The 27,278-nt window shown below is 41.5% G+C and overlaps 1 protein-coding gene and 1 pseudogene across 2 annotated transcripts in view; one reads left to right on the top strand and one right to left on the bottom strand.

Moving 5' to 3' along the window:
* Positions 1-27,278, top strand: part of LOC309631111 (uncharacterized protein) — a 208,653-nt gene that overhangs the window by 17,207 nt on the left and 164,168 nt on the right. Inside the window, exons 2-3 of the mRNA XM_082397191.1 lie at positions 2,897-7,135; positions 7,622-7,796. Of these exons, the coding sequence (XP_082253317.1) occupies positions 7,120-7,135; positions 7,622-7,796 (191 nt within the window). The 5' untranslated portion in view covers positions 2,897-7,119. The remainder of the gene's footprint in view (positions 1-2,896; positions 7,136-7,621; positions 7,797-27,278) is intronic.
* The window catches only part of LOC309630907 (aldehyde oxidase 2-like), a 78,896-nt pseudogene continuing 59,962 nt past the window's right edge, over positions 8,345-27,278 (bottom strand). Inside the window, exons 32-36 of the transcript XR_014249517.1 lie at positions 25,174-25,239; positions 24,875-25,063; positions 22,164-22,330; positions 11,961-12,036; positions 8,345-10,287 (exon numbers count right to left, since the gene is read on the bottom strand). The product of XR_014249517.1 is annotated as an aldehyde oxidase 2-like (transcript). The remainder of the gene's footprint in view (positions 10,288-11,960; positions 12,037-22,163; positions 22,331-24,874; positions 25,064-25,173; positions 25,240-27,278) is intronic.

The raw sequence follows: 27,278 nt of genomic DNA, 5'->3' as shown, positions 1-27,278 counted from the left end.
TCTTAGCTGTGGCACGCAGGATCTTTTAGTTTTGGCGGGATCTAGTTCCCGGACCAGGGATCGAACCCAGGCCCCCTGTATTGGGAGCTTGGAGTCTTACCCACTGGACCACCAGGGAAATCCCTCACATGCATTTTATAACTTTCCACAGAAACTTTCTGAGTAAGAAGGACTGCTTTACTTTCAAAGTAAGCTGACAATGATTGTTATTCTTCCGAAAGAAGGCCATGGACTACTGTTAAGTAAATTTAATATCAATTTAGCTGGTGAGAAAAAAGTAGAACCTTTTTTCTTAAGATGCGTTTCAGGTTCTACTCTTAAAATGCAGTATTAAAACTGTCTTGGAGGATTTCCCAGGTCTTTCTGGTATAAAAGTAGTTTTCTTTTAAAACATAGCTTCCTTTTTCAGAACCTGACCAGTTGCAGGAGCTGTAGCCTCAGGGGACATTATACAATAAGGCTTACCCACAACAGAGATTCTTAGCACTAGGTGACTTGTTATAGGAAATGTTAAAGTGAAATTCTCCATCAGTTCTCTATACCTATTTCTTAGCATTCAGTTCACATTTTAAAATACAAAAATGCCATGAAGAATTTTCAGAAGCCAAGTAAAAAGGTTAAATAGCATTAAGAACTTTGGTGTTTTCTAATTCAGAAAGACAAATGCACCCCAATGTTCACTGCAGCATTATTTACAATCACCAAGGTATGGAAGCAACCTAAGTATCCATCAATAGGTGAATGGATAAAGAAGATGTGAGATATAGATATAGATATATATATATATATATATATATATATACACACACACACACACACACACACACACACACACACACACACACACACGGAATATTACTCAGCCATAAAAAAGAATGAAATTCTGCCATTTGCAACAACATGGTTGAAACTAGAGGGTATTATGCTTAGTGAAATAAGGCAAACAGAGAAAGACAAATACTGTATGTTATCACTCATATGTGGAATCTAAAAAGAAAACAAATGAATGAATATAACAAAACAGAAACAAACTCACAGATGTAGAGAGCAAAGCAGTGGTTACCAGTTGGGAGAGTGAAGTGGTGGGGAGGGGCGGGATAGGGGTAGGGAGCTAGAAGATACAAACTAAATATGTATAAAATAAATAAGCAACGAGGATATATTGTACAGTACAGGGAAATATGGCCATTATTTTATGATAACATTTTTTTAATAAATTTATTTTATTTATGTATTTATTTTGGCTGCTTTGGGTCTTCATTGCTGCATGAGGTCTTTCTCTAGTTGTGGCGAGTGGGGGCCACCCCTCGCCGCAATGTGCGGGCTCCTCACTGCAGTGGCCTCTCTTGTTGCAGAGCACAGGCTCTAGGCATGCGGGCTTCAGTAGTTGTGGCACGTGGGCTCAATAGCTGTGGCTCGTGGGCTCTAGAGTGCAGGCTCAGCAGTTGTGGCGCACGGACCTAGCCGCTCTGCAGCATGTGGGATCTTCCCAGACTAGGGCTCAAACCCGTGTCCCCTGCATTGGCAGGCAGACCCCCAACCACTGCGCCACCAGGGAAGTCCCTTTATGATAACTTTAAATAGAATATAACCTGGGACTTCGCTGGTGGTCCACTGGTTAAGAATCTGCCTTTCAATGCAGGGGACGCAGATTCAATCCCTGGTCGGGGAACTAAGATCCCACAAGCCGCAGGGCAACTAAGCCCGCACACCACAACTACTGAGCCTTCGCGCCACAACTAGAGAGAAGCCTGCGTGCTGCAATGAAGAGCCCCCGTGCCGCAGCAAAAGATCCCGCATGCTGCAGTGAAGATCCTGTGTGCTGCAACTAAGACCTGATGCAGCCAAAAATAAATAAATAAAATAAAAAATTTTTAAAAAGTGCTATGGACAGATAATTAGAAAAAAAGTAGAGTATAACCTATAAAAATATCAAATAACTATGTTGTACACCTGAAACTAAGGTAATATTGTAAAATCAACTATACTTCAATTTTAACAATTCACATTAAAGTGGAAAAAAAGGAACTTTGGTGTTTTATGACATTTTGAGAATCAGTTGCCTAGAAAGAAAAAAAAAACAAAACAAAAACAAGCAACAGATTTGTCTTTGAGAAATGCATTCGCTGAGAACACATTAGGAAGCTCTCTGCTTTTTCTAGGCAGAAAAGAGGTAACAACAAAATGTTCTAAGCCGTCCATTTTAATTTCCTGATTCAATAAATATCCAGTAGATACCAATTGTATGTCTGGTGTGCTGTAATGGAGAGCTGAAGACAGTAAATCATGGTACTTATGATTTGCGTTGTCCAGTGAGGGACATAGTAAGGACAAGCACAATACCATTGTGAATGTGCAGATGTAGAGGTTTGTACTGGATGCCATTAGAATGTGGAGGAGGGAGTGACCAAATCCACCGTTGGGAAGGAAGGGATTCCCAAAGAATCCTGAGTAGGAGATATTTGAGGTGGGTCTTGAAGGAAGAGAAGAGGTTGGTTTGATGGAGAAATAGAGCCAAGAAGCAGCACGTGGAAAAGACTGAAATGTGATGATAGCTGCCAGATTCTAAGAGCAGGAAGCAGCTTGGTGTGTCTAGTGTAGAGTGTGCGTGTATCTGTGTCTGTGTATGTGGGATGAAGGGTGACAGAGATGAGGTGGGGATTGAGAAGGACCTAGGAGGCCATGCTAAAGAGTTTGGTCTTAATCTGTGTTCCATTTTCTGTGTAGTAATTTACTTTAAAATACTTTAGAAATTTAGTATAAACTATATGATGTATTTAAACATAAATTAACTTTTATCTATACCCTAGATATAGTCAACTTGTGTAGTAAATTTGCATTTGAAGAATCCAAATCATGAATTTGCGCTTCAAAACTGGTTCCCTAAACATTTCAGGGCTTCCTTGGTGGCACAGTGGTTAAGAATCCGCCTGCCAATGCAGGAGACACGGGTTCGAGCCCTTGTCCGGGAAGATCCCACGTGCCATGGAGCAACTAAGCCCGTGCGCCACAACTACTGAGCCTGCGCTCTAGAACCCCGAGCCACAACTAATGAAGCCCGTGTGCCTAGAGCTCGTGCTCCGCTACAAGAGAAGCCACTGCAGTGAGAAGCCCACGCACCGCAATGAAGAGTAGCCCCCGCTTACTGCAACTAGAGAAAGCCCGTGCACAGCAACGAAGATCCAATGCAGCCAAAAATAAAAAATAAATTTAAATAAATAAATAAATAAATTTATATTAAAAAAAATTTCAAATAATTTTCTAAAACTCCATCTTAAGGTTTTGTTAACTGGCATAGGGGATGATAGAAATAAGATAACATGGTTGTTTAGAAAGATAACCTGGCCCTATGACCCTTATCTGAAGAAGGTGGAGGGATCCAGCAGGCAGTGCTGGGGGCCCTATTGGTTCTGAGTGCCTTCTTCCCAGAGGATGCTGTCACTTGTCCAACTGGAAGGTTAGATGATTCTGCCATCAGAGTGTTGTGCCCACTCAAAGTGAACCTGCCATGTGAGACGTTTGACCTAACCCTTAACTGGTGGAGTCAGCCAATATTTATTAAAAGAATCTGTCGATTGTTGTATTTGTCAATTGCCCAATTGCTTTAGATCAGTTTGTGACAATCTGGTCAACTGTGGAGACCACTGGAGATTATCAAAGTAAGCCACAAGCAGACCGTTAACATTATAGAAAGATCACTCTGGGGGAAGGGAGGTGTGGTGGGCTAGGAGGTGACACCCCATAGTATTCTATTTTAACTAGGGCGATATATACCTCTTACAATGTGTTTTGTATAATTGCTTCTCTATAGATTTTTAAGCTACCTAGATTCTGGCAATACCACTTTGGGGTGGTGTATCAGGATAGGGTAGGGGTGGGCAGCCAGATAGCGTAATTTTGAAAAAGCTCTTTACATAGTTCTGATATGTTCACCCTTGCTTCTTCCAGGTGCTTAAGGGAGTGGGGAGAAGAGCCTCAGGGCAGGAGAGGGGACAGAGTTCTGTTGTTGCTGTGGTTTTGTTTGTATGTACATTGTAGCTCCTCAATGTTTATACATTGTGAGCAACTTGAGAATAGGATGTTGAAATATTAAGCCCCTAAACTTTGATTCATCTAGTCTTTGGTTAAAAATATAAATAAACTATTGTCACAATGGTGTTTGACAGGCCTGAGGAGGAAAAAATCAAGTACTTTGCATTTTCAATATACTGATTTGGATAAGCCTTGGAGAACATTTATATGCCAGCAATTTCTTGAGCACGAGGAACTAAGATACTGAACAAGTGGAAAAAGGTCTTGCTGGTATTGGTACAGGCTCTGCTCTTGTAATATTTGCTAAAAAAAGGAAGAAGTTCCTCCTTAGTTATACTTTTTTTTTTTAAATTAATTAATTAATTAATTTATTTTTGGCTGTGTTGGGTCTTCGTTTCTGTGCGAGGGCTTTCTCTAGTTGCAGCGAGCGGGGGCCACTCTTCATCGCGGTGCGCAGGCCTTTCACTGTCGCAGCCTCTCTTGTTGCGGAGCACAGGCTCCAGACGCGCAGGCTCAGTAGTTGTGGCTCACGGGCGTAGTTGCTCCGCGGCATGTGGGATCTTCCCAGACCAGGGCTCGAACCCGTGTCCCCCTGCATTGGCAGGCAGATTCTCAACCACTGCGCCACCAGGGAAGCCCCTTAGTTATACATTTAATGTTAATTACATTGGGCTTGTTCAAAGTTAAGACAAAGTTCCGTGCATCTTCTCTCTGGAACGTAATTGTCTACTGGTTACATTTAGTCAATAAATTATATTTGTTGTAGGATATGAAATTTATTCATTTAAATTGTAAATGAACTGTGTTCATCAATTTCATCACTATATAAATTGTGTAGCCTCTTCTGACATACAGCAAAATCTCAGAGTCCTGCGTCTGTTTGTTTTTCCTTGCTAGCCGTGTATCAGTGTCTAACTTTAAAAATATTAAACCATGACTCATATAATGTACAGTGAGCAAGGTCAAAGATATAGTCAATGAGGGAGCCAAGATGAAAACACAAGTTCAAAGGAAGATATGAGAAACTGATACAGAAGAAAAGAATGCCAGAATAAGATTACACAGTTAGACCAAAACAAAACAAAAACAACAAACAAACAAACAAAAACAAAACAAAAAACAAACCAAAAAACCAAAACCAAAAATCAAAACAAAACTGGTGAATGTCCTACAGGGCAAAAAAACCCCTGAAACCTTTGAGGTTATCTTTTCCACTATACAGAAATCATTTGCTGTTTGTCAATGTTCTACAAGTTAACACCTGTATTAGTTTGCTATTGCTGCTGTAACAAATCACCACACACCTGGTGGCTTAAAATAATACAGATTTATTATCTTACAGTTTTGGAGGTCATATGTCCAAAATGGGTCACACTGGGCTAAAATCAAAGTGTCAGCAATGCTGTGTTCCTTCTGGAGAGTCTAGGGGCGAACCCATTTCCTTGCCTTTTCCAGCTTCTAGAGACTGCCTACCTCAAGCCATATCTTTTCAGAGGATGAACCCTAATAAATAGTAGATACATAAAGTTCCATTTCCCTAGAGCAGTACTGTCCAATATAACTTTCTGGGATGACGAATATGGTCTCCTCTATGCTGTTCAATATTGTACCCACCAGCCACTCATGGCTATTGAGTACTTGAAAGGTGGCTAGGGTAACTAGGGAACTGATTTTTTTATTTAATTAATTAAAATTAAAATCTAAATAAGCCACATGTGGCTTATGGCCACCATATTGGACAGGGCATCCCTAGAGCATCAGATTACTCATTAATGGGTTTATTAGTTCTGGAGTATGACCTTGAAACCTCCCACAGTATTTTTTCCCCTTATTTCCAAGTTTTGGAAAAATTTTTAACATGTGCAAGTAACATAAATAGTGACTCCAACAGATTAAAATCAATAACAATGTAGCCTGATTTCTCTGTTAAAGAACTAGTTTCTTTATTTTTACCTTCCTTAGATCTCCTGGCTCATGAATACCTGAGTCACACAGTATAGGTTTCACAACTATCGAAACTTTCTGTTTGAATAGAGCATATTTGTTTGCTCTTCCTTAATCAAACATGTGTTAAGTATCAGTTTGAGATAGACCCTGTGGTAAAGGATGAGTAAAATACAGTCCCTGCCACCACAGTGGACCCATTGTCTAGAAAGGGAGGATACATGTGTAGACAAATAGTTGGTGGGAGAGAAAGAAGAACCAGGTACAATAGGGCATAAAGGAGGAAAGGTCACATCCACCCCAAATTGTACCTGTTAGCCTCAGCAAGAAGGCTTATTGGCATGGTGGGTTGAATAGTGTCACCCCAAATTCATGTCTACCTGGAACCTCAGAATGTGACTTTGTTTGGAAATAGGGTCTTTGCAAATGTAATTAGTTAAGATTAGAGGTCATACTGGATTAGGGTTGTCCCAAATCCAGTGATTGCTGTTTTAATAAGAGAAAGAGAGAGAGAGTTGGACACAGACACACAGGGAAGAAGGCCATATGATGATGGAGGAAGAGATTGGAGTGATGCAGCTACAAGCCAAGGAAGACCAGGAGCCTCCAGAAGAGGCAAGGAGGGATTCTTCCCTAGAACCCATGGCCTTGCCAACACCTTGATTTCAGACTTCTAGCTTCCAGAACTGTGAGGAAATAAATAGTTAAGCCATTCAGTTTGTGGTCATTTGCTACAACAACCCTAGGAAAGTAATACTTTTTTTTTTTTTTGGCTGCGCCGCGCAACTTGTGGGATCTTAGTTCCCTGATCAGGGATTGAACCCGATCAGGGAAAGCGCCGAGTCCTAATCACTGGATCACCAGGGAATTCCTTTTTTTTTTTTTTTTAAGGAGAGTAATACAATTGGAAAGATACTCTGTAGCTCACAGAACTGAGTGCTGAGCTGAAGAAGCCAGGCTTCAGATGTGTAGGAACAGGGGCACCTCCGAGGATCTCAGCTGCAGAGCTCATGTGCTCTCCATGCCTGGCCCGGCCATCCAGGCAATCTGCGCCAGGGGCCTTTTAACCTTGTGTACCTCACTCGAGAGTCTGACTCTCATCAGAGAAACTCTGATCTGGCTTATCCAGCCCTCCTGGAACACATGGAGTGGAGGACAGGTAACTTCTCAAAGGAAAAGACCCCAGTCAGATAAAATGACAGATGACCACTATGCCAATGTTAGCACCATCCTTTTTGGAAGAAGAAACTGTCCTGTTGGATGCTACTCATTTAGCCAGGGAAGGGTGGGTGGTTACAGATGTTGAGAAAGATTATCCTGGCAGCTCTGTGCAGAACGGTTTGCAGCAAGAGCAGCTAGACAGCTGGTGACGTAAGCCAGAGTGAAGTTAAGGGAGCATGGGGGCGTCTCCTGCTGCCATGTCTGTGCCAAGGAAAGAACGCTCTCGTTTTGCAATCTGTGGTTTCTTAACATTGACTCATTCAGTGTTGTGTAGGGAGGCTGAGAGATGCCTTTATTTTCTATCGCCAATTATTTCTGCCTATTGTTTTACTTCTTTTTGGTATCTTGAAAGTCAGAAAGCCTACCTTTTTTGCTACTTGTCTACCCAGTTATATGAGATGATCAAGTGTTTTTACTGTTCCAGGGTGGAGCTCAGAGCGGATTGTTTTTCCTTTACGTGAGAGAAAACCCACCCAGAGAAGCCAGGCTCCGAAGGCAAGTGTACAAATGCCTCCTGTGCACCCAAGACCCAAGGGGGAAGAACATAGAGCCCAGATGAGTGTCAAGGGTTACAATTTCTCACTATTATGGGCACCAAGGTACTGCTGACATGGAAAAGGGGGAGGAATTGTCTAGACGGAGAAAGGGGGAACAGCATCTCGCTCAGTGGGTCCAGCAGGTGTAAAAGGCAGGAACCACGTGCTTGTCCTGCTGCCTTAGACTCCCCCTGACATGCTGACATTTGGCCTTTGTGTCCCATCCATCTGTGGGGTCAGTCGGGAGTAGCTCTAATCTTGACAACAGTGACTGGGCATTCTGGGACCAGCTATTCCTGAAGGAAAGAAAAAAGTAAAAAGTAGCTAATAAAAGTGGTTATACTCTGCACTTGTGTAAGAATTGGCTGGATGGGATGGTGGTATGAGAGTCTTTACACTGTATAACTTTTCATATTTTTTTAACTGTGTGAATGTATTATTTATTTTAAAAATTTAGTAAGTTTTATTCTTTAACAAGGCTTATAGAGCCCAAAGAACTGGTTTTTAGTATGTGGCTTCAAATATGTCTTTTTGAAAAAGTATTTTATTCACATCCATGCCATCCTGATCTTAGTGCATCAACTCACATGAATAATTTTTATTCAGACCCCTCTGTTCTTAGTGCTTTATAGTTCTTAACCGTGGCAAACGGAAAATCAACACCCAGTAACCATCCTTAGCCCTAATGCACCAAATTAAAATAAAAATTATATTCATCATCATTTAAAATGATACAAACGATAAAACACACAAATTTCTCACATTCATATTAGATTACACAGTTAAGGATTTTTTTTAAAGAGCCAAAACATTTTTTCTTTATTACTTTCAACTTCTTTTACCCTGGCTACTCCCACTCAGTTCCCCAGCTCTTCGGCTCTTGTGTGCAAAAATCTTGTGTAATTTTTTGTCCTGCCCGTGACCCTCCTGCTTCTGTCTCCTTTCTCTTTGTGCTCCTGCCCCACTTCCTCCCCTGGACTCCTGTGGCCCGGTGAGGCCTCCAGTCAGCCTGTGGACGGCTGTGTCCCGGTCGCTTCAGTCAGACATACTCATGGCCTTCAGCAGCCCTCAGCCTCCTCCAGACTGACTACGTGCCCAGTCTTTGCCTCCCCCCCCAGTCACCCAGTGCTCCCAGCTCAGCCTCACCTCCTCTGTGCATTCATTCCGGGAGTCACTGCAGATGAGGCTTGGTGAGCCCGATAGTGTGGATTCTGGCTGACAGGGTGTCATTTTCCCCTCTCACTTTCTGGTCAAATAAGGCCTAATTCATATGCTGGTTTCTACTTCTCTGAAGGTCTCTAAAATGCAGATTAGTAGAATTGGATGGATCCTGCATGTTTGTTGTTTTTTAATGATAAGTATTTTTTAAAGTTTTTTATTTATTTAAAAAAATTTTTTTGGCTGCATTGGATCTTTGTTGCTGCACGCGGGCTTTCTCTAGTTGCAGCGAGCGGGCCTACTCTTGGTTGCAGTGCACATGCTTCTCATTGCGGAGGCTTCTCTTGTTGCGGAGCATGGGCTCTAGGAGAGCAGGCTTCAGTAGTTGTGGCACGTGGGCTTCAGTAGTTGTAGCACGCGGGCTTCAGTAGTTGTGGCTCATGGGCTCTAGAGCACAGACTCAGTAGCTGTGGCGCACGGGCTTAGTTGCTCCACGGCACGTGGGATCTTCCTGGACCAGGGCTTGAACCCGTGTCCCCTGCATTGGCAGGCAGATTCTTAACCACTGTGCCACCAGGGAAGTCCCAATGCTGCATGTTTTAACTACAACACAAAGGTGATTACAATTTAGAATTCTTTTGCTCCATGTTACCCACTTCAGTATGTGGGAAAATGAGCAATTATGTATTTCTGAAACTGATACCAGATTGTATGTTTTTCATAAACAAATTTTAAAAAATAAAATGTTTTGTGATAATGTTATGAAAACGTTTTTACATTGCTTTTCCCCTCCAAATTCCAAAAGAATGTTAACCAGTTGAATAGCTGACCTACATGAGGAAAATACTCCTTTGCTGTCAGATGCAATACACAGACCCATAGCTACTCCACAGTAAAAACAAAACAATACACAGACCCACAGCTACTCCACAGTAAAAACAAAACAATACAAAACTTTTAGAACTGTTGTCATGTCCTTACTTGTGGCCACTGAATCAAACACAGCCCTGGGAAAAGTAATCACATGTTCATCTGCTGAGAAGTATCTTTCATTCTAGGAATGTAACCTGTATTCCTAGTTCAGTTAGATTGGATGAATACACAAAGGAAAATTTTGCTTTCACAGCAATATTTACATGATATCTTCAGAAATAAATCAGCATTACATTCCTTGCTGTGACTATCACAGTATTTGTCTGGTGGCCTCTAGGCTAGAAAGTCTAAGTAAGTAATTTGTAAATTTGTAGATAACGATTCATCTTGTTAATATAATCAGACCTGAATAATGTTTCTGGATTTTGTGTCATTTTCTTTCCTCTCCACAATGTAAAAATATCAGTTTGGAGTCCAGTTAGGATTAACAAGCCATCTTTTCACTTGTGAAAAACTGAAACACCTTGGAAAAAAGGAAAAGATAATTATAAAAGTGTACAAATCTCTAAACTTTTGTGTGTGAGAACAATAAATAGTTGAAAAAATGGATTGCAAGCTTTACAGATTTGAATAAGTACATTTAGGTAGTTACTTATTCTCCCTTGCCTTCCATGTCTTCATTTATAAAATAAGAATCAGAGAGATCATATAAAATGAGATCAGAGGTTTTTACACTTTTTTAGCAGAGATTTAAAATGTTATGGGGAACAACAAACATATATGATTTTAGTGTGGAATAAATTTAATAAGGGCAATGTTTAACACTAGCTTATAAAGCAAATACATAAGAAAGTTATGCTACTTTGAAGAGTGCAAAAATTGGAAATTGCAGGTAAAGGATGACAGTTAAAGACTCAGAATGCAATTTCTATTTGCATTTTGTTTTAATTGCACAGCACGGAGAAAATTCTGACACATAGAAATAGTTGTAAGTGGTAAAGTGGCAAGAGGTTTTTTTGGGGGGGGTTTGTTTCATTTCATTTTTTTTTTTTATATTTGTCTTGCAATCTGAGGATGGTCTTTATTTTAAAGTCTGTACAAAAACTCAACAACCTGTTCATTCATTAGTGGTCTCCGATTTGTTAAAATATGGCATTTAGCACATCTGAGTGTGTGTGTGTGTGTGTGTGTGTGTGTGTGTATGTGTGTGTGTAGCTGTCCTTTATTGAGTACTAGTGTCAGGCATAATACTATGCACTTTATATACCTTGCTTTATGTAGGAATTAGAATGGACTCGCCATCACATCCATACCTGGGTGTATGTTGTTAAATTACTATTTTATAATAATTTAAAACAAAATTTTAAACGTTGCCTATTTTGATTTTTGTGGTTGGTATTGTGAGAGGAGAAACAAAAGTCTCATTTATTTAGTCTGATTTAGCAAAACTATCAATGCAAGTTCTCATCTGACAAAGCACAATGGAATTAAACATACATATGTTAGCCCACAACTTGTGGGTTGTTTTAGACATTTAATTGGAAAATTAGCGTTTGATGAAAAAACTTTGTTTTCTTTGAATCTATAATGTTGTTCTCTTTTGCTTTCAGTTTTTCTAATGTTGCCCATTAAGTGTGCAGAAAAGCAGAAGTTTAATTTTCTAACAAGGAAAATACTTGTTCCTTTTTATCAGCATATATTTCCCAGGTAGTTTTGGTGGCCACTCTCCAAAGTCCTCAGTGCTTTGTATTTTGTGCTAAGCAGCAGTACAAAATTGTAGCAGTTGAACTCAATGAATACAAATAGACAACTCTTCCAAATAGCACTGGTTAATTACAAGTGCAGTAATCAATAGATTTTAATTTGATGTTTTGCACTCAAGTTGTAAGTGACTCTCGAAAGAATCAGGGAGTAGGATCTTTAAAATATCTTAATCCACAGCATTTCCATTTAAAATTTTATTTTAAAATAAAAAGAAAAACTGAATGTTGGGTAAAACACCCTGACTTTCCTTTGTCAGCATCCAAAGCCATTCACATTTAGTGCTGAAGGATTGAAATGTTGGATAAGATTTGAAAAGGAAACTTGATTTACACACTTGTGCAATCCTAAGATTCCACAGAGCACAGCTTGAAAGCCACTGGACTAGCTGATCTTGTCATTTTGAGTAATAATCTTTCAGCTTATTGATCTTACCTTTTAGGAAATGACTGCAGTGTTATGCTATAGCGATAGACCAGGGTTTAAATGTCTTAGGATCGTTTCTTGGGATCTAAGAAAGAAAGCAAATTAAATACTTAATATTGTAATACGATTGCAATATTTCACCAGGAAAATGATATCAAATCCGTAGGTTTTGAAAATTTTTTCTGATGGAAGGCGGGAGGATTTTCCTGGGGAACGGGACTGTACCACTCCTTTCAAGTGACAACTCTGAAAAGACAGTGGGTCAGTGTTGTCATCTCTGCTACCGGTAATGTTGCTAATTAAGAGCGCACTTGGATTCGTTACCTATCTTCTCTGCTTCTCAGATGTGAATCCCAAAGAGAATTATAAATCCTATGAAAACGTTTGGGGGAGGAGAACAGGAAGGGGAATGTGGTTAGGCTGAGTGTTGCTTGGAGCCTTTAGACCCAGACTCCTTTGCAGTGATCCGAGAACAGCCCTGTCTACACATTTAGCCAACTGATTTGTGTGGTACACACAAATCTTCCTTGTGGTCCTCAACTCCTGTCTCTGCTGGGAATTCTCCCTCTTAGGTTTGGCCGGAAAGCAGAACAAGCAGGAGGTACATTCCCCGCCTCCGCTGCCGTCACGTTTTTTGCTTGCAGAGTTGACTTTTAGTTACAAAGGTGTTAAAAACATAAAAAAACTTCCCATAAATAATGAAAAGTTATGAAGATTCCGGAAAGCTTGTCTCCTGATATTTAGTTCACAAAAATACAAAAAGACGACAACAAACACAAATAAAAACACAGCCCGACCCCCAGGATACCTTTACAAGTTTTATTCTTACTGTTTGCTCTTAATCTGTATTGAAACGTAAATGGAGGGCTAGTTTGCCCTCCTCAAAGGGACTTCCCTTATTCTCTACCTAACTGCTTCGTTGGGAGTTACTTGGCTATCTTTATTGAGAATCAGCCTGTTCCACCTGGGCTGGGCTGGATGCAGGACAAAGCTCCTCAGTCTCATCTGAGGTAGATTCAGGTCAACTCTTCTGCTAAAGGTGATGGCAATTTTTAGTCTCTTCTAAAACCTGCTTCCTATTCTTCTCACTAGACCTGGTTTCCTGGGGTACCCTTCTACTTTGGGACTCAGATCAATACTTATTCTCTAGCTACCCCAGCCTTCTTGGGTCTCATCCACTCCCTAGCTCCTTGAGTGAGGACACAACTTTCCTTTTTTCTCAAGGATCCCAGCTCTGGGACTTAAACTGCTCTTCACTGGCCCTGGCTGATGTTCCCTTTAACTTCTCCCTTGTTTGGGGCCATCATTCCCTTCCTCCTTCCTCCTCTTTCTCCCTGGTTGGTTCCTTTTTTTTTTTTTTTTAATAAATAAATAAATAAATAAATAAATATATATATATATATATATATATGTGTGTGTGTATGTAAATTTATTTATTTATTTTTGGCTGCGTTGGGTCTTCGTTGCTGCACGTGGGATTTCTCTCTAGTTGCAGCGAGCGGGGGCTACTCTTCATTGCAGTGCGTGGGCTTCTCATTGCGGTGGCTTCTCTTGTTGCAGAGCACAGGCTCTAGGTGCGCAGGCTTCAGTAGTTGTGGCATGCGGGCTCAGTAGTTCTGGCTCGCGGGCTCTCAGAGCACAGGCTCAGTAGTTGTGGCGCATGGGCTTAGTTGCTCTGCGGCATGTGGGATCTTCCTTGACCAGGGATCGAACCTGTGTCCCCTGCATTGGCAGGCGGATTCTTAACTGCTGCGCCACTAGGAAAGTCTCATCCTGGTTGGTTCTTGATAGCTATGATTAAGGCAATATATCACTATGGCTGTCAAGACTGATTCCACTTTTAGTTAAATCTTCTGAGATACATCTGTGCCCAGTCTCACTGGTTTCAAGGCCTAGTGTCATCAATCCAGGATTGTTAATCATCCTCATTGTGCAGTAAAGGATGAATTCAGGAGGCTCCATTGTCCCAACTCTGCACATTCCTAAGAAAGGGTTAGCCCTTGACCAGCTCGTGGGAGATAACACCTCAGCCCTCAAAATATCCTGCCTTATGGGAGTGTCTTTGTTTACCTGAGGCCTTGGGCCATGTGATATCACTTGACCTCTGGAAGGCCTGGACACTGAATGACTAAGGTCAGCTATGCAGGTGACCTCTGTCTATGTGACTGATGACTAATAAAACTCCTGGACACCAAGGCTCAGCTGAGCTTCCCTGGCTGGCAATACTTTGTGTATCTTCTCCCACATTGTTGCTGGGAAAAGTAGGTGCTATCTGTGTGACTCCACTGGAAGAAGACAACTGGAAGCCTCACCTGGTCTCTCCTGGACTTTGCCCTATGTGCCTTTGCCTTTGCTGATGTTAATCTGTATCCTTTCACTGTAATAAGCCATCACCATGAATATAACAGCTTTCTGAGTTCTGTGAGTCCATCATTGAAACATCGAAACTGAAGATAGCCTTGGGGACTTCTGACTCAATCATCATCATCATCAATGTATATTGACCATTTACTATGTGTGACAACTGCTAAATGCTTTTCATGGTTCTTATTCAAACCTTATAACAATGCTGTAAAGAAACTAGAATTATTCTCTCCACAAACGTCTCCCCTCATTTTATAAAGAAACTAAATGATCAGAGAGGTTAAATAAATCATCAAAGGTAGGGCTGGGATTGCAACCCAGGTCCCTTTGGCTCCAGGGCCATGTCTTAATCACAAAGCTAAAAAAGTGTGTCATAACTCCTTTCCCTGACCTGATAAGATGGCTACCTTTTTCCTTTTTCCCATTCCACATCACTTATTCCCTCCCTGGTTCCACATTAAATATGTTTATTCCAGGATGCCTCCAGCTTTACCAGACTAAAGGAGTAACCTTCCAGAGACCAGGTAGGAGAATTTTTAGATGCAAAACTATACATTCGCTGGGACTTCCCTGGTGGCGCAGTGGTTAATACTCCGAGCTCCCAAGGCAGGCGGCCTGGGTTCGATTCCTGGTCAGGGAACTAGATCCCACATGCATGCCACAAGTAAGGAGTCCGCCTACTGCAACTAAGACCCAGCACAACCAAATACAAATAAATAAATAAATAAATATTAAAAAAATATATATATATATACATTCACTAACAGTATCAGATAATCCCCTTCAGTAGTAAGAAAGGTCACTGTGTGAGATGTCACCACATATTGCATCCTGGAATAAGCATGTTCAACGTGAAACCAGTTTCACAACAAAACCTCTTACAAGACAGCGTGAGAGGTAGGAGGAGGATGTGGTGAAGAATGGGCGAGTGCACACCTGAGTGTGTGTGCATGTAGGTGTATGTGGGTGTGTGTGCATGTGTGTCCCACCCGTTTGAGTGTGTGTGCATCTCATGGGAGCAGGACCACAGGCTCGGTGTTCTGAGGAAGGCGCTGTGGCAGCCTCCGCTCTGAGCCTCCTGAGTCTGTGCTCCATCTCACAGAATCCATGTGACTGAGGTATGTTTGTGCTGCTTTAAGGGCCTGCCAATTGTCTGTGGCTCAGCTTTCAGCAGAACAGGCTGGAGACTGCGTGTTTCTACACGTTATCGGGGTAGGTTCCAAAACCGTAAGGAAAAAGGATGCAGGCTTGTAGGACTGTCAGGACATCTCCCCCTGCCCGGAGGAATGCAAGGCTGTGTATGCATAGGATATGGGGTTGGGGACTAGTGTTTGGGGTCAAACCAGCCAAGGACAGTGCAGGTAAAGCAGGCTGGCCACAGCACAGGAAATGTTCACATGCCTTTCCTCTTTCATCTGGCAGGAAGGGCTTCCTTTACTGCACTGAACAGGTGGCACTTTGAATGCTGCCAGCTCTCAGAGTCTGTGTACCTAGAAATGCAAAAGAAGCAGGGAGGGAAAATGAGACATGGGTGCTAGTGATGTAGAGGGAGGAGAGCAGGTGGAAGGAGACTGTTTTAGGGTTTTCCTTTTTTTTTAGTTTTTTTTTTTATTGAAGTATAAATTGATTTACAATGTTTTATTAGTTTCAGGTGTACAACATAGTGACTCAATATTTTTATAGATTATACTCCATTTAAAGTTATTACAAAATAGTGGCTATATTTCCCTGTACCGTACAATATATTCTTGTTGCTTATTTATTTTATACATAGTAGTTTGTGTCTCTTAACCTTAATGCCCCTCCCCCAGGCCCTCTCCCCATTGGTATGTTTTAGGTTTTCAAAGTGGGGAAGGTAAATGTCCTTAGAAACAAGACACTCGCCAACTTTATAGAATAACAGGGCAGGACAAGTTCTCCAAAGCAGTATTTTTCTAATTTTTAAGGTTGTGGAACCCTTCATGTCTCTGAATCCTAAAGATTTTTTAAAAAATGAAATCCTTGTTTCTAAGGAAGGTCCTAATTTGAAAGTGTTAATTAGGCATTTTCTATATACCTTTAAAGGAAATTTCATTTTTTTTCTTGTGGAATTTTACATGACTACACAATATACATTTTTCTTTCTCCCATCACCAAAAAGGAAATTTTGTATAGAAATGATATTTCTTGTGGTATCTGTTTGAGCCAGGCTGCTCTGTCGGGCTCAGAGCAGAAACTATCACCAGCAACACTGTTCTGACCAAGAGTTAACCACCTAAGAAAGGGATAAGAGCAAAAATGGATAAGAGCAAAAATCAACAACTCTGATCAAGGTTACCAAAGCCACACTGGTAAAAAAATACAAACAACTTTTGATATGATTATTCAAACTGCAGAAATTTTTATAACAAAAATGCTCCAGCCTTCTTACAAATGTCTGCTTTTCATTGATGCTTAAAGTCAATTACCTGTGAAAAAGAGGCTGCTAAATCTTAAGGGCTGTTTTTTCTGCCCTCAGCAGTTCAACTTGATTTAATGTGGAAAACTCTTTTTAAGCCTTTGGGAGAGGCATATTTTGAAAAATGTCATTAACAGTTATAGGTATTAGGTGGAGACCTTAACTGTAATATTTACATGGTGACTTGTATTTACACAGTATTTTTACATGCATTATTTTACTTAATTCCAAAGGAAAAATACTGAATGTTTGACCCTGATTTCTGTTTAAGAAGTAGCTATATGCTGGCTTTTATTTACCTTATGATTATAAGAAGCTTGTTATAAGAGGAGGTTTGGGACTTTCCAATGCTCATGTTCTAGTACACAGACCTGACCGTCTCACCTTCTTACTTGTCAGAACAAATTCTTCTTTTGACAAAAGTATTCAAAGGCCAAATACAAATAGTGTTAGTATCTATATTTCTCAAAAAAAATTTTTTTTTTCATAGTACAATATTGTATGCCAGTGTGAAGCATTATATATCTCAACTAAAAAACCACATTGGAGTTCGACCAAATGTAAATGCTAATACAGGCTCAGATTTGCTCCAAGGTGCTTTAAAGAAACTGGTCTGTGTCAAGAGCCAGGCTATAACAATATCAGGAGGCCTGTTGTGTGAATGAACTGTAGTTTCGAAAGATCTGAAGCAGTAGACCTGCTCTGTGATAGGGGCTAGTTGCCAGGAAACTGCTGATTGGATAAGGACTATCCGGGTTTCACCCTGATGATGTGAAGATAAAGTTGCTTGACCACATATTTCTACTTCATTTATCTCTCTGCCACGGAGAACAACAACTGCAGCCTTTCAGTTACAAGTTTTTTTCCTCCAGGGAGTCAAGATCAGAAACTTACGAAGAAGGCCATTTTTGAGGACTACTTAGTCCCAGGCTACTTTGAATCCATTGAAACTGCCACAGGGCCTTTGCACTAGCTGTTCTCTGCCTGGAACACACCATTACTGGCTTTACGCTTGCTCCCCCACTTCGTACAGGCCTCGGCTCAAATGTAAATACTCCAGAGAAAACTTCTCTAATAATCTAAAATAATCTCTCTATCACAAGCTAGCCCCCTACTCTTCTATTTTGCTTCACAGTATTTATCACCACCTGAAATTGTGTGTTTATTTGTTCACTGTCTGGTTTCCCCAACAGAATGTAGGTTCCATATGGCAGAGATTGACTATCTCACTATTTTTTTAGTTACCAGCAGTGCCTGGTACATGGAAAGGGCTGAATAAGTATGCTAGATGAATGAATGATTGCATGATAAATGATCAAAGCTGGGGCCACATCTCATACCCCTTTGACTGTAAGAAAAGGTTAAGTTAGAACAGTTTGTTCTATTGACACACAGGGATAACCCACAGTTAGGCAAGCGCTTATAATTTACAGTAATTGTTTGTCTTCCCCCTCTGCTATACCATAAACAACTAGAGAGAAGGCGCCTTTGAGTCTAGTTCACCACTATACTCCTCGTACCTCAAACTATGCGAGAAGGAAAGTATCATTTAATTTGATTTGATTAAGATACGAATTTGATTGAAGATATGAAATTTGATTAAGATATGAAAGGTGAGTAGGGGGTTAGCCAGGTGAGGAAAAACAAGAAAATGGTTCCACGCAGTGGGAAGAGCTGGTGGAGGCCTCTGTCCTTGACATGAGGAACAGACAGAAAGCAAATGTAACGAATGTGGAGAGACAAGGTGGGGTAGGGAACCCCGTGTGGCTGGAGAAGTGGGTGGGGGCCGGCCATGCTGGACTTCGCAGGTTTATAGGTTTGGCAGGGCGATGTAAACAGGTTTATCTTTATCCCAAGATCAATGGGAACCTTTTCGCCTGTGTACATGCTAGAGTGACATGATCATATTTGTCACACCACGTTGCAGTGGGTGTAAGGAGACCAGTTAGGAGGCTGCTTTGACCCAGGCTAGAGAGATGGTAGTTGGACTTAGAGTCTCTAGAAAATAAGCTTCTTGAAGGTAGAGATCACTCTCTGTTTCATTCACTGCTGTATTCCCAGCACCCAGATCAATTCCTGGCACCTATTAGATACTCAGCAAATGTTTGTTTAAAGAATGAGTGACATAGTGGTTAGAAATGGAGGAAATAGACTGGTGGAAAAGATTGTTAGGGGCATGGTGAAGGACTAGCTACTGAATATGAGGGAGAGAAATGTCAGGCCAAGTCCAAGGTTTCTGGTTTGTGTTACTATATGGATGAAGGAGTATTGACATTTCCTGTGACAGGAAGTGGCAGAAGAATCTATGTTTTGTGTATTTCTGGTTCTGTCTGTTAAACTAAGAGTCAGGACTTCCTCCTCTTTGTCTCTCTTGGGAGGCCCCACTCAAGGCTGGCTTCTGGCTGTCCTCTCCTCTCTTGGTGTACAGCTGAGGAGAGGGGATCTGCAGGCCAGAACAGAGAAACGCTTGGCTCACTGAAGTCTTGTCAAGGATTTGAAGAAGCCTATATTCTCATTGATTCAAATATATGTGAGGTCAGTGGAATGGCTAGGAATATTGTGGGTCAGGATGAGAATGAAAGATAAATGGTCTTTCTCAACATGTTCTAAGTAACCTTAATAACAAGAGGCTTATTATTAAGAAGTTAAAACTTCTGTCCTGCTCTTGCCTCCAAAACTTATTCCAGTGGCTATAAATAAAGATTATGAGTTTTGGGGATAAACAACTTTGGCCAGGTATTTTCTTTTTGGGTTTAAGCAACTATATTTTTGAGTGATATTGCATGGGAAAATTATCTTCTCAATCCAGACTTCCTGTGGATGAAGGCTCAACTGAGTAACTCCCAATTAAACTGTTCAAATCTTTTTAAACATTTATGTCAGGGATATCCCAACTTTGTAAAATGAATACATAAATAAGATATTTTGTACATATAAACCTATAAGAATTAAAATATGGTTAAAAATGTGTTTATGTGTGTGTGTGTGTGTGTGTGGGTGTGTGTATGTATGTGTATATATATATATATCACCAAAAATGGTTATGGCTACTTCTGGTGACTGGGATTATGGGTGATTTTAACTTTCATCTTATTCTTTTCAGCATTTTCTAATTTTTCCATAATGGACATGTGTGACTTTTATGAAGATAAAAAATACTTGTTACAAAAATGAGGTTTATAATATGAAATATAGATTATAACATAAGAGGTGATATTTAGAGGCCATGCATCCATTTATGAGTATTTTAGAAAATGGTAGATTACTCTCACATTGACTCTGAGCATTTGATTGGTGGGTGTACAAATTAGTAGATGATTTATATCCATGAAGACATTTAATTAATCTTATCAAGAAACCATCATACTGGGGAGAAAATATGGCCTCATTACATGGACCAGGTAGCCGATAGGCTGAGTTTCAAACAGTGAATGAAATTAAAGCGATTCACTTCTTACCGTTGCATGTGACAGAGTGACTTTGCCAGACCGTTGGACTATGAAAAATGGCCTGAAATCTTGGAAACAAAGGAATTAATTTTCTGAAAGCAGGGACAATTGAGGACTGAAAATGTTGAGCCCAGGCAAGAAAGGAAGATTAGAAGTATCTTTCTGTTGTGTTGTGTTTTTTGGGTTCCCTAACCTCCCCCATTCCAGAAAAGGATATTTATTACTGCCAAAGACAATCAAGAACTTTTGTTTAAAGGTCAGAAGTGCTTGTGCTTTTGGGGTGAAGATCACACGATTCTGCAGTTACCATGTCACTGGTGCTGCTGGGAATAGGCAGACATGGCTCTCCAGGCCAAAATCAGCCCAGAGAAGGAGCTCCCGGAGTGAAAGAGGGCTGATTCCCTGGTCTTGGCCATCTGAGGAGGGACTGGCCCAAGGCAGGTGATTGGAATTCTTTCTGTGGTCAGTGCAATCAGCTGAGCGTCAGCCTGAGGGGACAGCGAAAAATCCTGGGTGGTCAGTATTATTGGAGTCCAAGAAATGCTGAGTCAGATCTGGAGATGGGAAGAGGACTGGATCATGTAGGGGAAGGAAATGAGTAATTATGACGTATTCCTTTAAGCAATATTCCTAAATCCTGGGTCACTTTATTCTTTCACTCTACGGCTGGCTGTTTTGAAGAGGTCAGTTAAGTATTTGGGCTTCTTTTATTATAGATATGAAAATACACATTTCTTTTAAGAATTAGAGAATCAATTCTTTTCTCTCTAGGAGGCAATATACTTCTACTGGAGCCAGACGGTCTGGGCTTGAATCTTGACCTTGGGTAAATTACTATACCTTAGTTTCCTCAATAGTAAAATGAAGAAAATCATCAGAGTTACCTGATAGAGTTGTAGGAATGAGTAATGAGATAATCTGTGAAATATTTAGTGCAGTGCTCAGTCAATGCAAACTACCGTTATTGTTGATACTAGGAAGCTGTGAAGAAATCCACACAGGGTGGGCTCAGTGACCTACCCAACGCTGCGTGTCTGCCACGGTCAGCAGGTTGGCATTGCTGTGTGCATGTGTATCTAGCAGATGGCTCCTGAGTCCTCGCCCCCGGGCTGGGAGGCACTGTCATGAAATGGAATGAAGTAGAAAAGCAGCAGCGGGTCATGAGATAACATGTTTCCTAAATGAAGGACAGACTGTGTACTCTATATTTGTATAGGAAACATGGAAAGTGGCATTATCAAATACTTCTCCATGATCTGGGTTATTTTTTGTGTTTGTTTTTGTTGAAGAATTGGATAGATTAGGTAGGACAGAGAGAGGGAATACTTAGAACAGTTTTGTGAAATCAGTCAGTTATTTCACATTTAGCTATTAGTTTTTGAGGCACCATAAATTATCCTACTACAGGATTGCCCAGATGATCAAATTACATAACAGATGGGGAAATGCTTTTTATAAAGTTAAAATTACGACATATACTAAAGGTATTTGTGTGATTTATTTTTATCATCTTGTACTTTGATTAGCTTATATCTTATAATGTGCTCTTATAATTTGATTAGACACACATTAGCTTTTTTTTAAAATTAATTAATTAATTAATTAATTTATGGCTGTGTTGGGTCTTCGTTTCTGTGCGAGGGCTTTCTCTAGTTGCGGCAAGCGGGGGCCACTCTTCATCGCGGTACGCGGGCCTCTCACTGTCGCGGCCTCTCTCGTTGCGGAGCACAGGCTTCAGACGTGCAGGCTCAGCAATTGTGGCTCACGGGCCTAGTCGCTCTGCGGCATGTGGGATCTTCCCAGATCAGGGCTCGAACCCGTGTCCCCTGCATTGGCAGGCAGATTCTCAACCACTGCGCCACCAGGGAAGCCCCACACATTAGCTTTTAAATTTACCTGAGTGGTCTAAGGAGCAGGAAGTAGAAAAATCACCATTTAGGAAAATAAACAGTAATTCCATGCCATCTCTGTGAACCTATCTGCACAGGCCATTCGAACCCATTCTGGGGTCGCTGGGCTCTTCACTGTGAAGTCCTCAGCTATGTCTCCTTCTCTGTGAGCTGAGCCACAGCGTCAGTGATGGTGAAGAACACCGATGACCTCAGGAACACCCCAGACACTCCCAGACCCTGCAAAAAAACACATTTGTTTTAGAAGCTTCTATTACTAAACCACAAGCCACTGTAGGTGAGGGACAGATCTTTTTCACCATTGTATCCCCAACTCCTAGCACAGTGTCTTGCACACAATAATTTCCAATAATTGTTTGTTGACTGACTTACTGACTGAATGAAGCTTGAGTACTCAAAAATCCTAGTATTGCCTGAACTTCCCTTTTCAAAAATCCTGTGTGGGTTAAATCTTTGTTCTATAGGAAAGGATTGTGTGTGTGTGTGTGTGTGTGTGTGTGTGTGTGTGTGTGTGTGTGTTGGGTGAGGGGAGGATACCCTATTTTAAAAAGCACATTCAGTGGACTGAACTGGACAACTTCATGAGCCACATTATGACTCCAGGGTCAGGGGAGGCAAGGTGCTCTAGAGGAAAGAGTACACACTTTGGTACCAGATGATGAGTTGCAGGCTTAGCATCTGTAAGGAACAGTAAGGTCATGTAAATGAATGATGTGGGCAGATGAAGGACAATAAGGAATAGTGGGAATTGTGGTGTAGTAGTGATAACTCTGTGACCTGTCTAAAGGGGCAGCTGTCCTTCAGCTCTAGCTAATTGTTGTTTTTCAGGAATGTAGTCCAAATTACCAGAACATCCCATTTTTCAAGAGAATTTAGAAATTCACATTTTAATGTAAGATTCCCTGACCTTTGAAAACACTGCAGGCTAGATTCTACCAGTGGGCCCCCAATCTGCAACCCCTGAGCTGGAGAGATGGAGTCTGTATCCTGGCCCTTACTCCCTGTGTTTCTCTGGGTGAGATCACCTCTCTGAGCCCCTGTTCCTTTATCAGTGAAATTTAGGCAATGATACCTACTTTACAGGGTGTCATGAGGTTCAGGAAGTGCAAAAGCACCTAGCACAGTGCCTGGTACTTGGTAGGTTCCTCTTATTATTACACAGTACACTCCATGAAGGCACCTGCAAACCCATGGTTTTCCTGAATGCCTGCCTATAACTGACTGGCCACAAACACAGGGACTCAAGGGCCTGCTTATTACTCTCGAAGAACTGAAAGCTGGGCTCTGAGCTTCCTTTTGCCTTTTCCCTTTTGAGTGATTTCCAGCCCAGCAAGGATCCAAAGGTGCTGCTGATTGTTTTTCCTTTCAAATTTGTGCCCCACCCCCATACCCTCACCCTCATTACCATATGCCCAGAGGCAGTTTCTGGGCTGAAAATGGGATCCAGTTTGGAAATGGTAAAATTCCAGCAGATATATGTGAACTCATTTTTTTTTTTTTCCTAAAATTTATTTATTTATTTATTTTTTAATGCTATTCTTGTCTGCTTACATTCTTTTAATTTATGTATGTATGGCTTTGTTGGGTCTTCGTTTCTGTGCGAGGTCTTTCTCTAGTTGTGGCAAGCGGGGGCCACTCTTCATCGCGGTGCGCGGGCCTCTCACTATCGCGGCATCTCTTGTTGCGGAGCACAGGCTCCAGACGCGCAGGCTCAGTAATTGTGGCTCACGGGCCCAGTTACTCCGCGGCATGTGGGATCTTCCCAGACCAGGGCTCGAACCTGCGTCCCCTGCATTGGCAGTCAGATTCTCAACCATTGCGCCACCAGGGAAGCCCTGAACTCATTTTTTAAAAGCTATCAATTTGCTACCCCTAGTAAGAAGTCACCCAAAGGATTTTAAAGAAAAATTTAACAATGCATCTCAAACCTAAATGAAGTTTCTACTCCAAGGGTAGTTTTCACATAATCTGCATACAGCAGTGCAAACAAATTCTGACCTTTAATTCGCAATTTCACTACTTTAGCAATTACTCAGGGTTGGTGTCTTTGTTTCCTGGCAGTATTGACATTTTGGGCCAGATAATTTCTTGTTGGGTACTGTCTGGTGCATTGAAGGCCGTTTAGCAGCATTCCTGGCCTCTACCCACTAGTAGTAATATTTTCCCCCAGTTGTGACAACCAGAAATGTCTCCAGACATTTGCTAGATGTTCCCTGTGGGAGCCAAATATCCCCCCTCCCCCAGTTGAGAAACGCTGCTTTAGATCCATTTCTCAGTATTACTGAGGACTCTGGGCCCCTCAGAGGTGAGTGGTTTGCTTAACATCATAGGGAATTGGTAGAGCTGGGCAGGAATCCAGGTCTTCTGAGCCCTCAGTCCGGGATTCTGTCCATGCTGCCGCTGCTTTCTAAGATTTCAGTAGCATCGTGCCTTCAATCCCATTTAATATTTCAGTCTTCAGGTTCTTAAGTGAGAATGTCTTAAGTGAAAATGTTATTCTATCAAATCAAAGCTTCTCGCTGAATTTTAGAGTTTTCAGTGAAAAAGAATATTAATAAATAAAATCCCAGGATTGCCACTGGGCAGATCATTTATCTTCTCTGAATCTCACTTTTCTCTAGGTGATTCATCTCCAAATTGTAACAGTTTATCGGGATTGGGTCCTGATAACCGTTGACCTTTATCTTGTATTTCATCCACCTGCGCTCATTTACCAAGCTACCTGATCCATCACATTGCGCAGTAGTAGGTTTGGATGCTTACCTTGGATGAATAGATGGTTAGTGGGGTTTGTGATGATGGCAACAAGGAGACATTAAACTCCTCTGGGACATCGCTGATGGTTGGAATTCTGTACTCATCTGGGCCTCGAGAGTACAGGACACCTTCTGGGGAATATTTCACCTCTTCAGTGGTATAAAGGCCCATTCCCTGAATAAATGAACCTTCAATCTGAAGGGAAAATGTCAAGCTCTGTGACATTGTGTGGTTTTTAGAAGGCCTTTACATACCCCACAATGGCTCTCAGGAAGCGGCACCCATCTTGGTGGGCCAGCACCTACCTGCCCAATATCAGTGGCCGGATTTAGACTGCAACATGCATCCATGACGATGTCTGTTCTGATTTTCTGCCGAAGTTAAAATTACCTGACCATGAGAACTTGAATTAAAAATACTATTTTAATGTTTATTCAAATGGTCCCAATTTATTCCAGGACTCGGGCTGGTTAGTTAGTACTGCATTGAACCCCATCAACATTAGAGGTGACAAGACATCTGCTAAGCTCTTCAAATTTAGTGCTAGGACTGTCAATGACCCCAGAAGGTCTTCTGCATTCGTGGTTTTGATTCCTCTCAAGTGACTCCAAAGCCACGGCATGTTGGTGTGTTTGAGCATCTCTTAGTAAATAATTGAGCCTGATTGTTCATCTGATTCTTAGCCTGGATTTGTTCTAATATAATCATGAGCTCATCTAGTCCTCATAATGGTTCACTGTAGGTGGTATTATTGCCATTTTATTGAGGAAATCATGTAGCCACGGCGGCTTGTATGAATTTGGGTATTTGCAAGATCTTGGGTGTATTAAGGGCGAATGTTGAGACCAATTTACTTCCTTCCCTGAGAAAAATCACACTAATCTGGCCCTTCTGTTGTGTCACTGGGCATGTGCATGCAGGGTGTGAAGGAGCCACAGAAAGCCCTATATGCCTGTGGTCTATCTCAGGAATATCTCTGGGCTTTCCTTCTCCCCAACATCCGGTGCTTGTTCCAACATCATCATTCACTGTTTAGGCCCAATACCTGGGCTCCTACTTTCTAGCTCTTTGAATGGGAAATTCTCTTTTGATTCAACCATTGGCCTCTCAGACAACCTACTATGGGCACTGAGACCAGCCTTCATCCATTCTCAACCTGGATAGGGCACACCCCAGAGTGAGTTAGACACACCCCAGAGTGAGTTTTCAACTTATTTCCATGTTGAAACCTGGTGTATGTTGCATTATAGGTATTGGAAAATGGGAAGAGATGGCTGTGCACTAGCTGAATCTTCAGATGCTTTAGTTCAACAACCACAAATAGCCATCAGCAATAAGGCCTGTCATTTTATTTCTCTGATTCCTCTTTAAAATAAGTTTTGGGCTTCCCTGGTGGCGCAGTGGTTGAGAATCTGCCTGCCAATGTAGGGGACGCGGGTTCGAGCCCTGGGCTGGGAAGATCCCACACGCCGCGGAGCAGCTGGGCCCGTGAGCCACAACTACTGAGCCTGCGCGTCTGGAGCTTGTGCTCCGCAACAAGAGAGGCTGCGATAGTGAGTGGCCTGCTCACCGCGATGAAGAGTGGCCCCCGCTCGCCGCAACTAAAGAAAGCCCTTGCACAGAAACGAAGACCCAACACAGCCAAAAATAAATAAATAACAAATAAAAATAAAGGAATTCCTTTAAAGAAAAAAAATAAGTTTTGCCTCTTCAAAGAATAAACTATTTCAAGGGACCAAAGTGATACTGAAATGACTGAACCTTAAGCCATAATAAGGAAGGCACAGGGAAGACCAAATCTTAACTTTTCTGGCACCCCAAATTCTGGAAGATCTCCATGAGGTTCATTTATTCTGGGATCTCTACCAGGGCCCTCAGGTGGAATTGCCAGATAAAATAAGTATGTCCCATATAGTGCATGGAGCATATTTATACCAGAAAATGGTTTGTTGTTTATCTGGAATTCAAATTTAACTGGGAGTCCTATATTTTTATTTGCTAAATCTGGCAACATCCCCTTTAAGGTGGAGGATCAGACAGCTAGTTGATTTCTAAAAACAGCTTCCCACCTAGTGTAGAGCCTCAAATGGGTTACAGGGGTGCCAAGATACTGACACAGGCTTTCGGAGGTCCTGGGGCAGGGCACCCAGGCTGGTCGCCTGCCAACATGGCTTCCTTGTTTGCAACAGTATGCTGTGCAAATATTATCATTGTCTATGTGTGCCAGGATGTGAAAAACATCCAGAAACAAGTTTTAAAATAATCATGTGAGTAATCTGTGATCCTAATTTCATGAGTTTACTTCTTCACAATGATCTAGAATGAAGATGGAGACATAATATTAATGTGTCCTAAGGATAAACTTGAGTGGAATGTGAGGGCAGCTGCTCTCCAGACATCCCTTCATTTA

The sequence above is a fragment of the Balaenoptera borealis genome, assembly GCF_965194805.1.
Source record: "Balaenoptera borealis genome assembly, chromosome: 6".
Lineage (NCBI taxonomy): Eukaryota > Metazoa > Chordata > Mammalia > Artiodactyla > Balaenopteridae > Balaenoptera > Balaenoptera borealis.
Note: the sequence above shows the minus strand (reverse complement) of the source record. Positions and strands in the feature narration are given on the sequence as shown.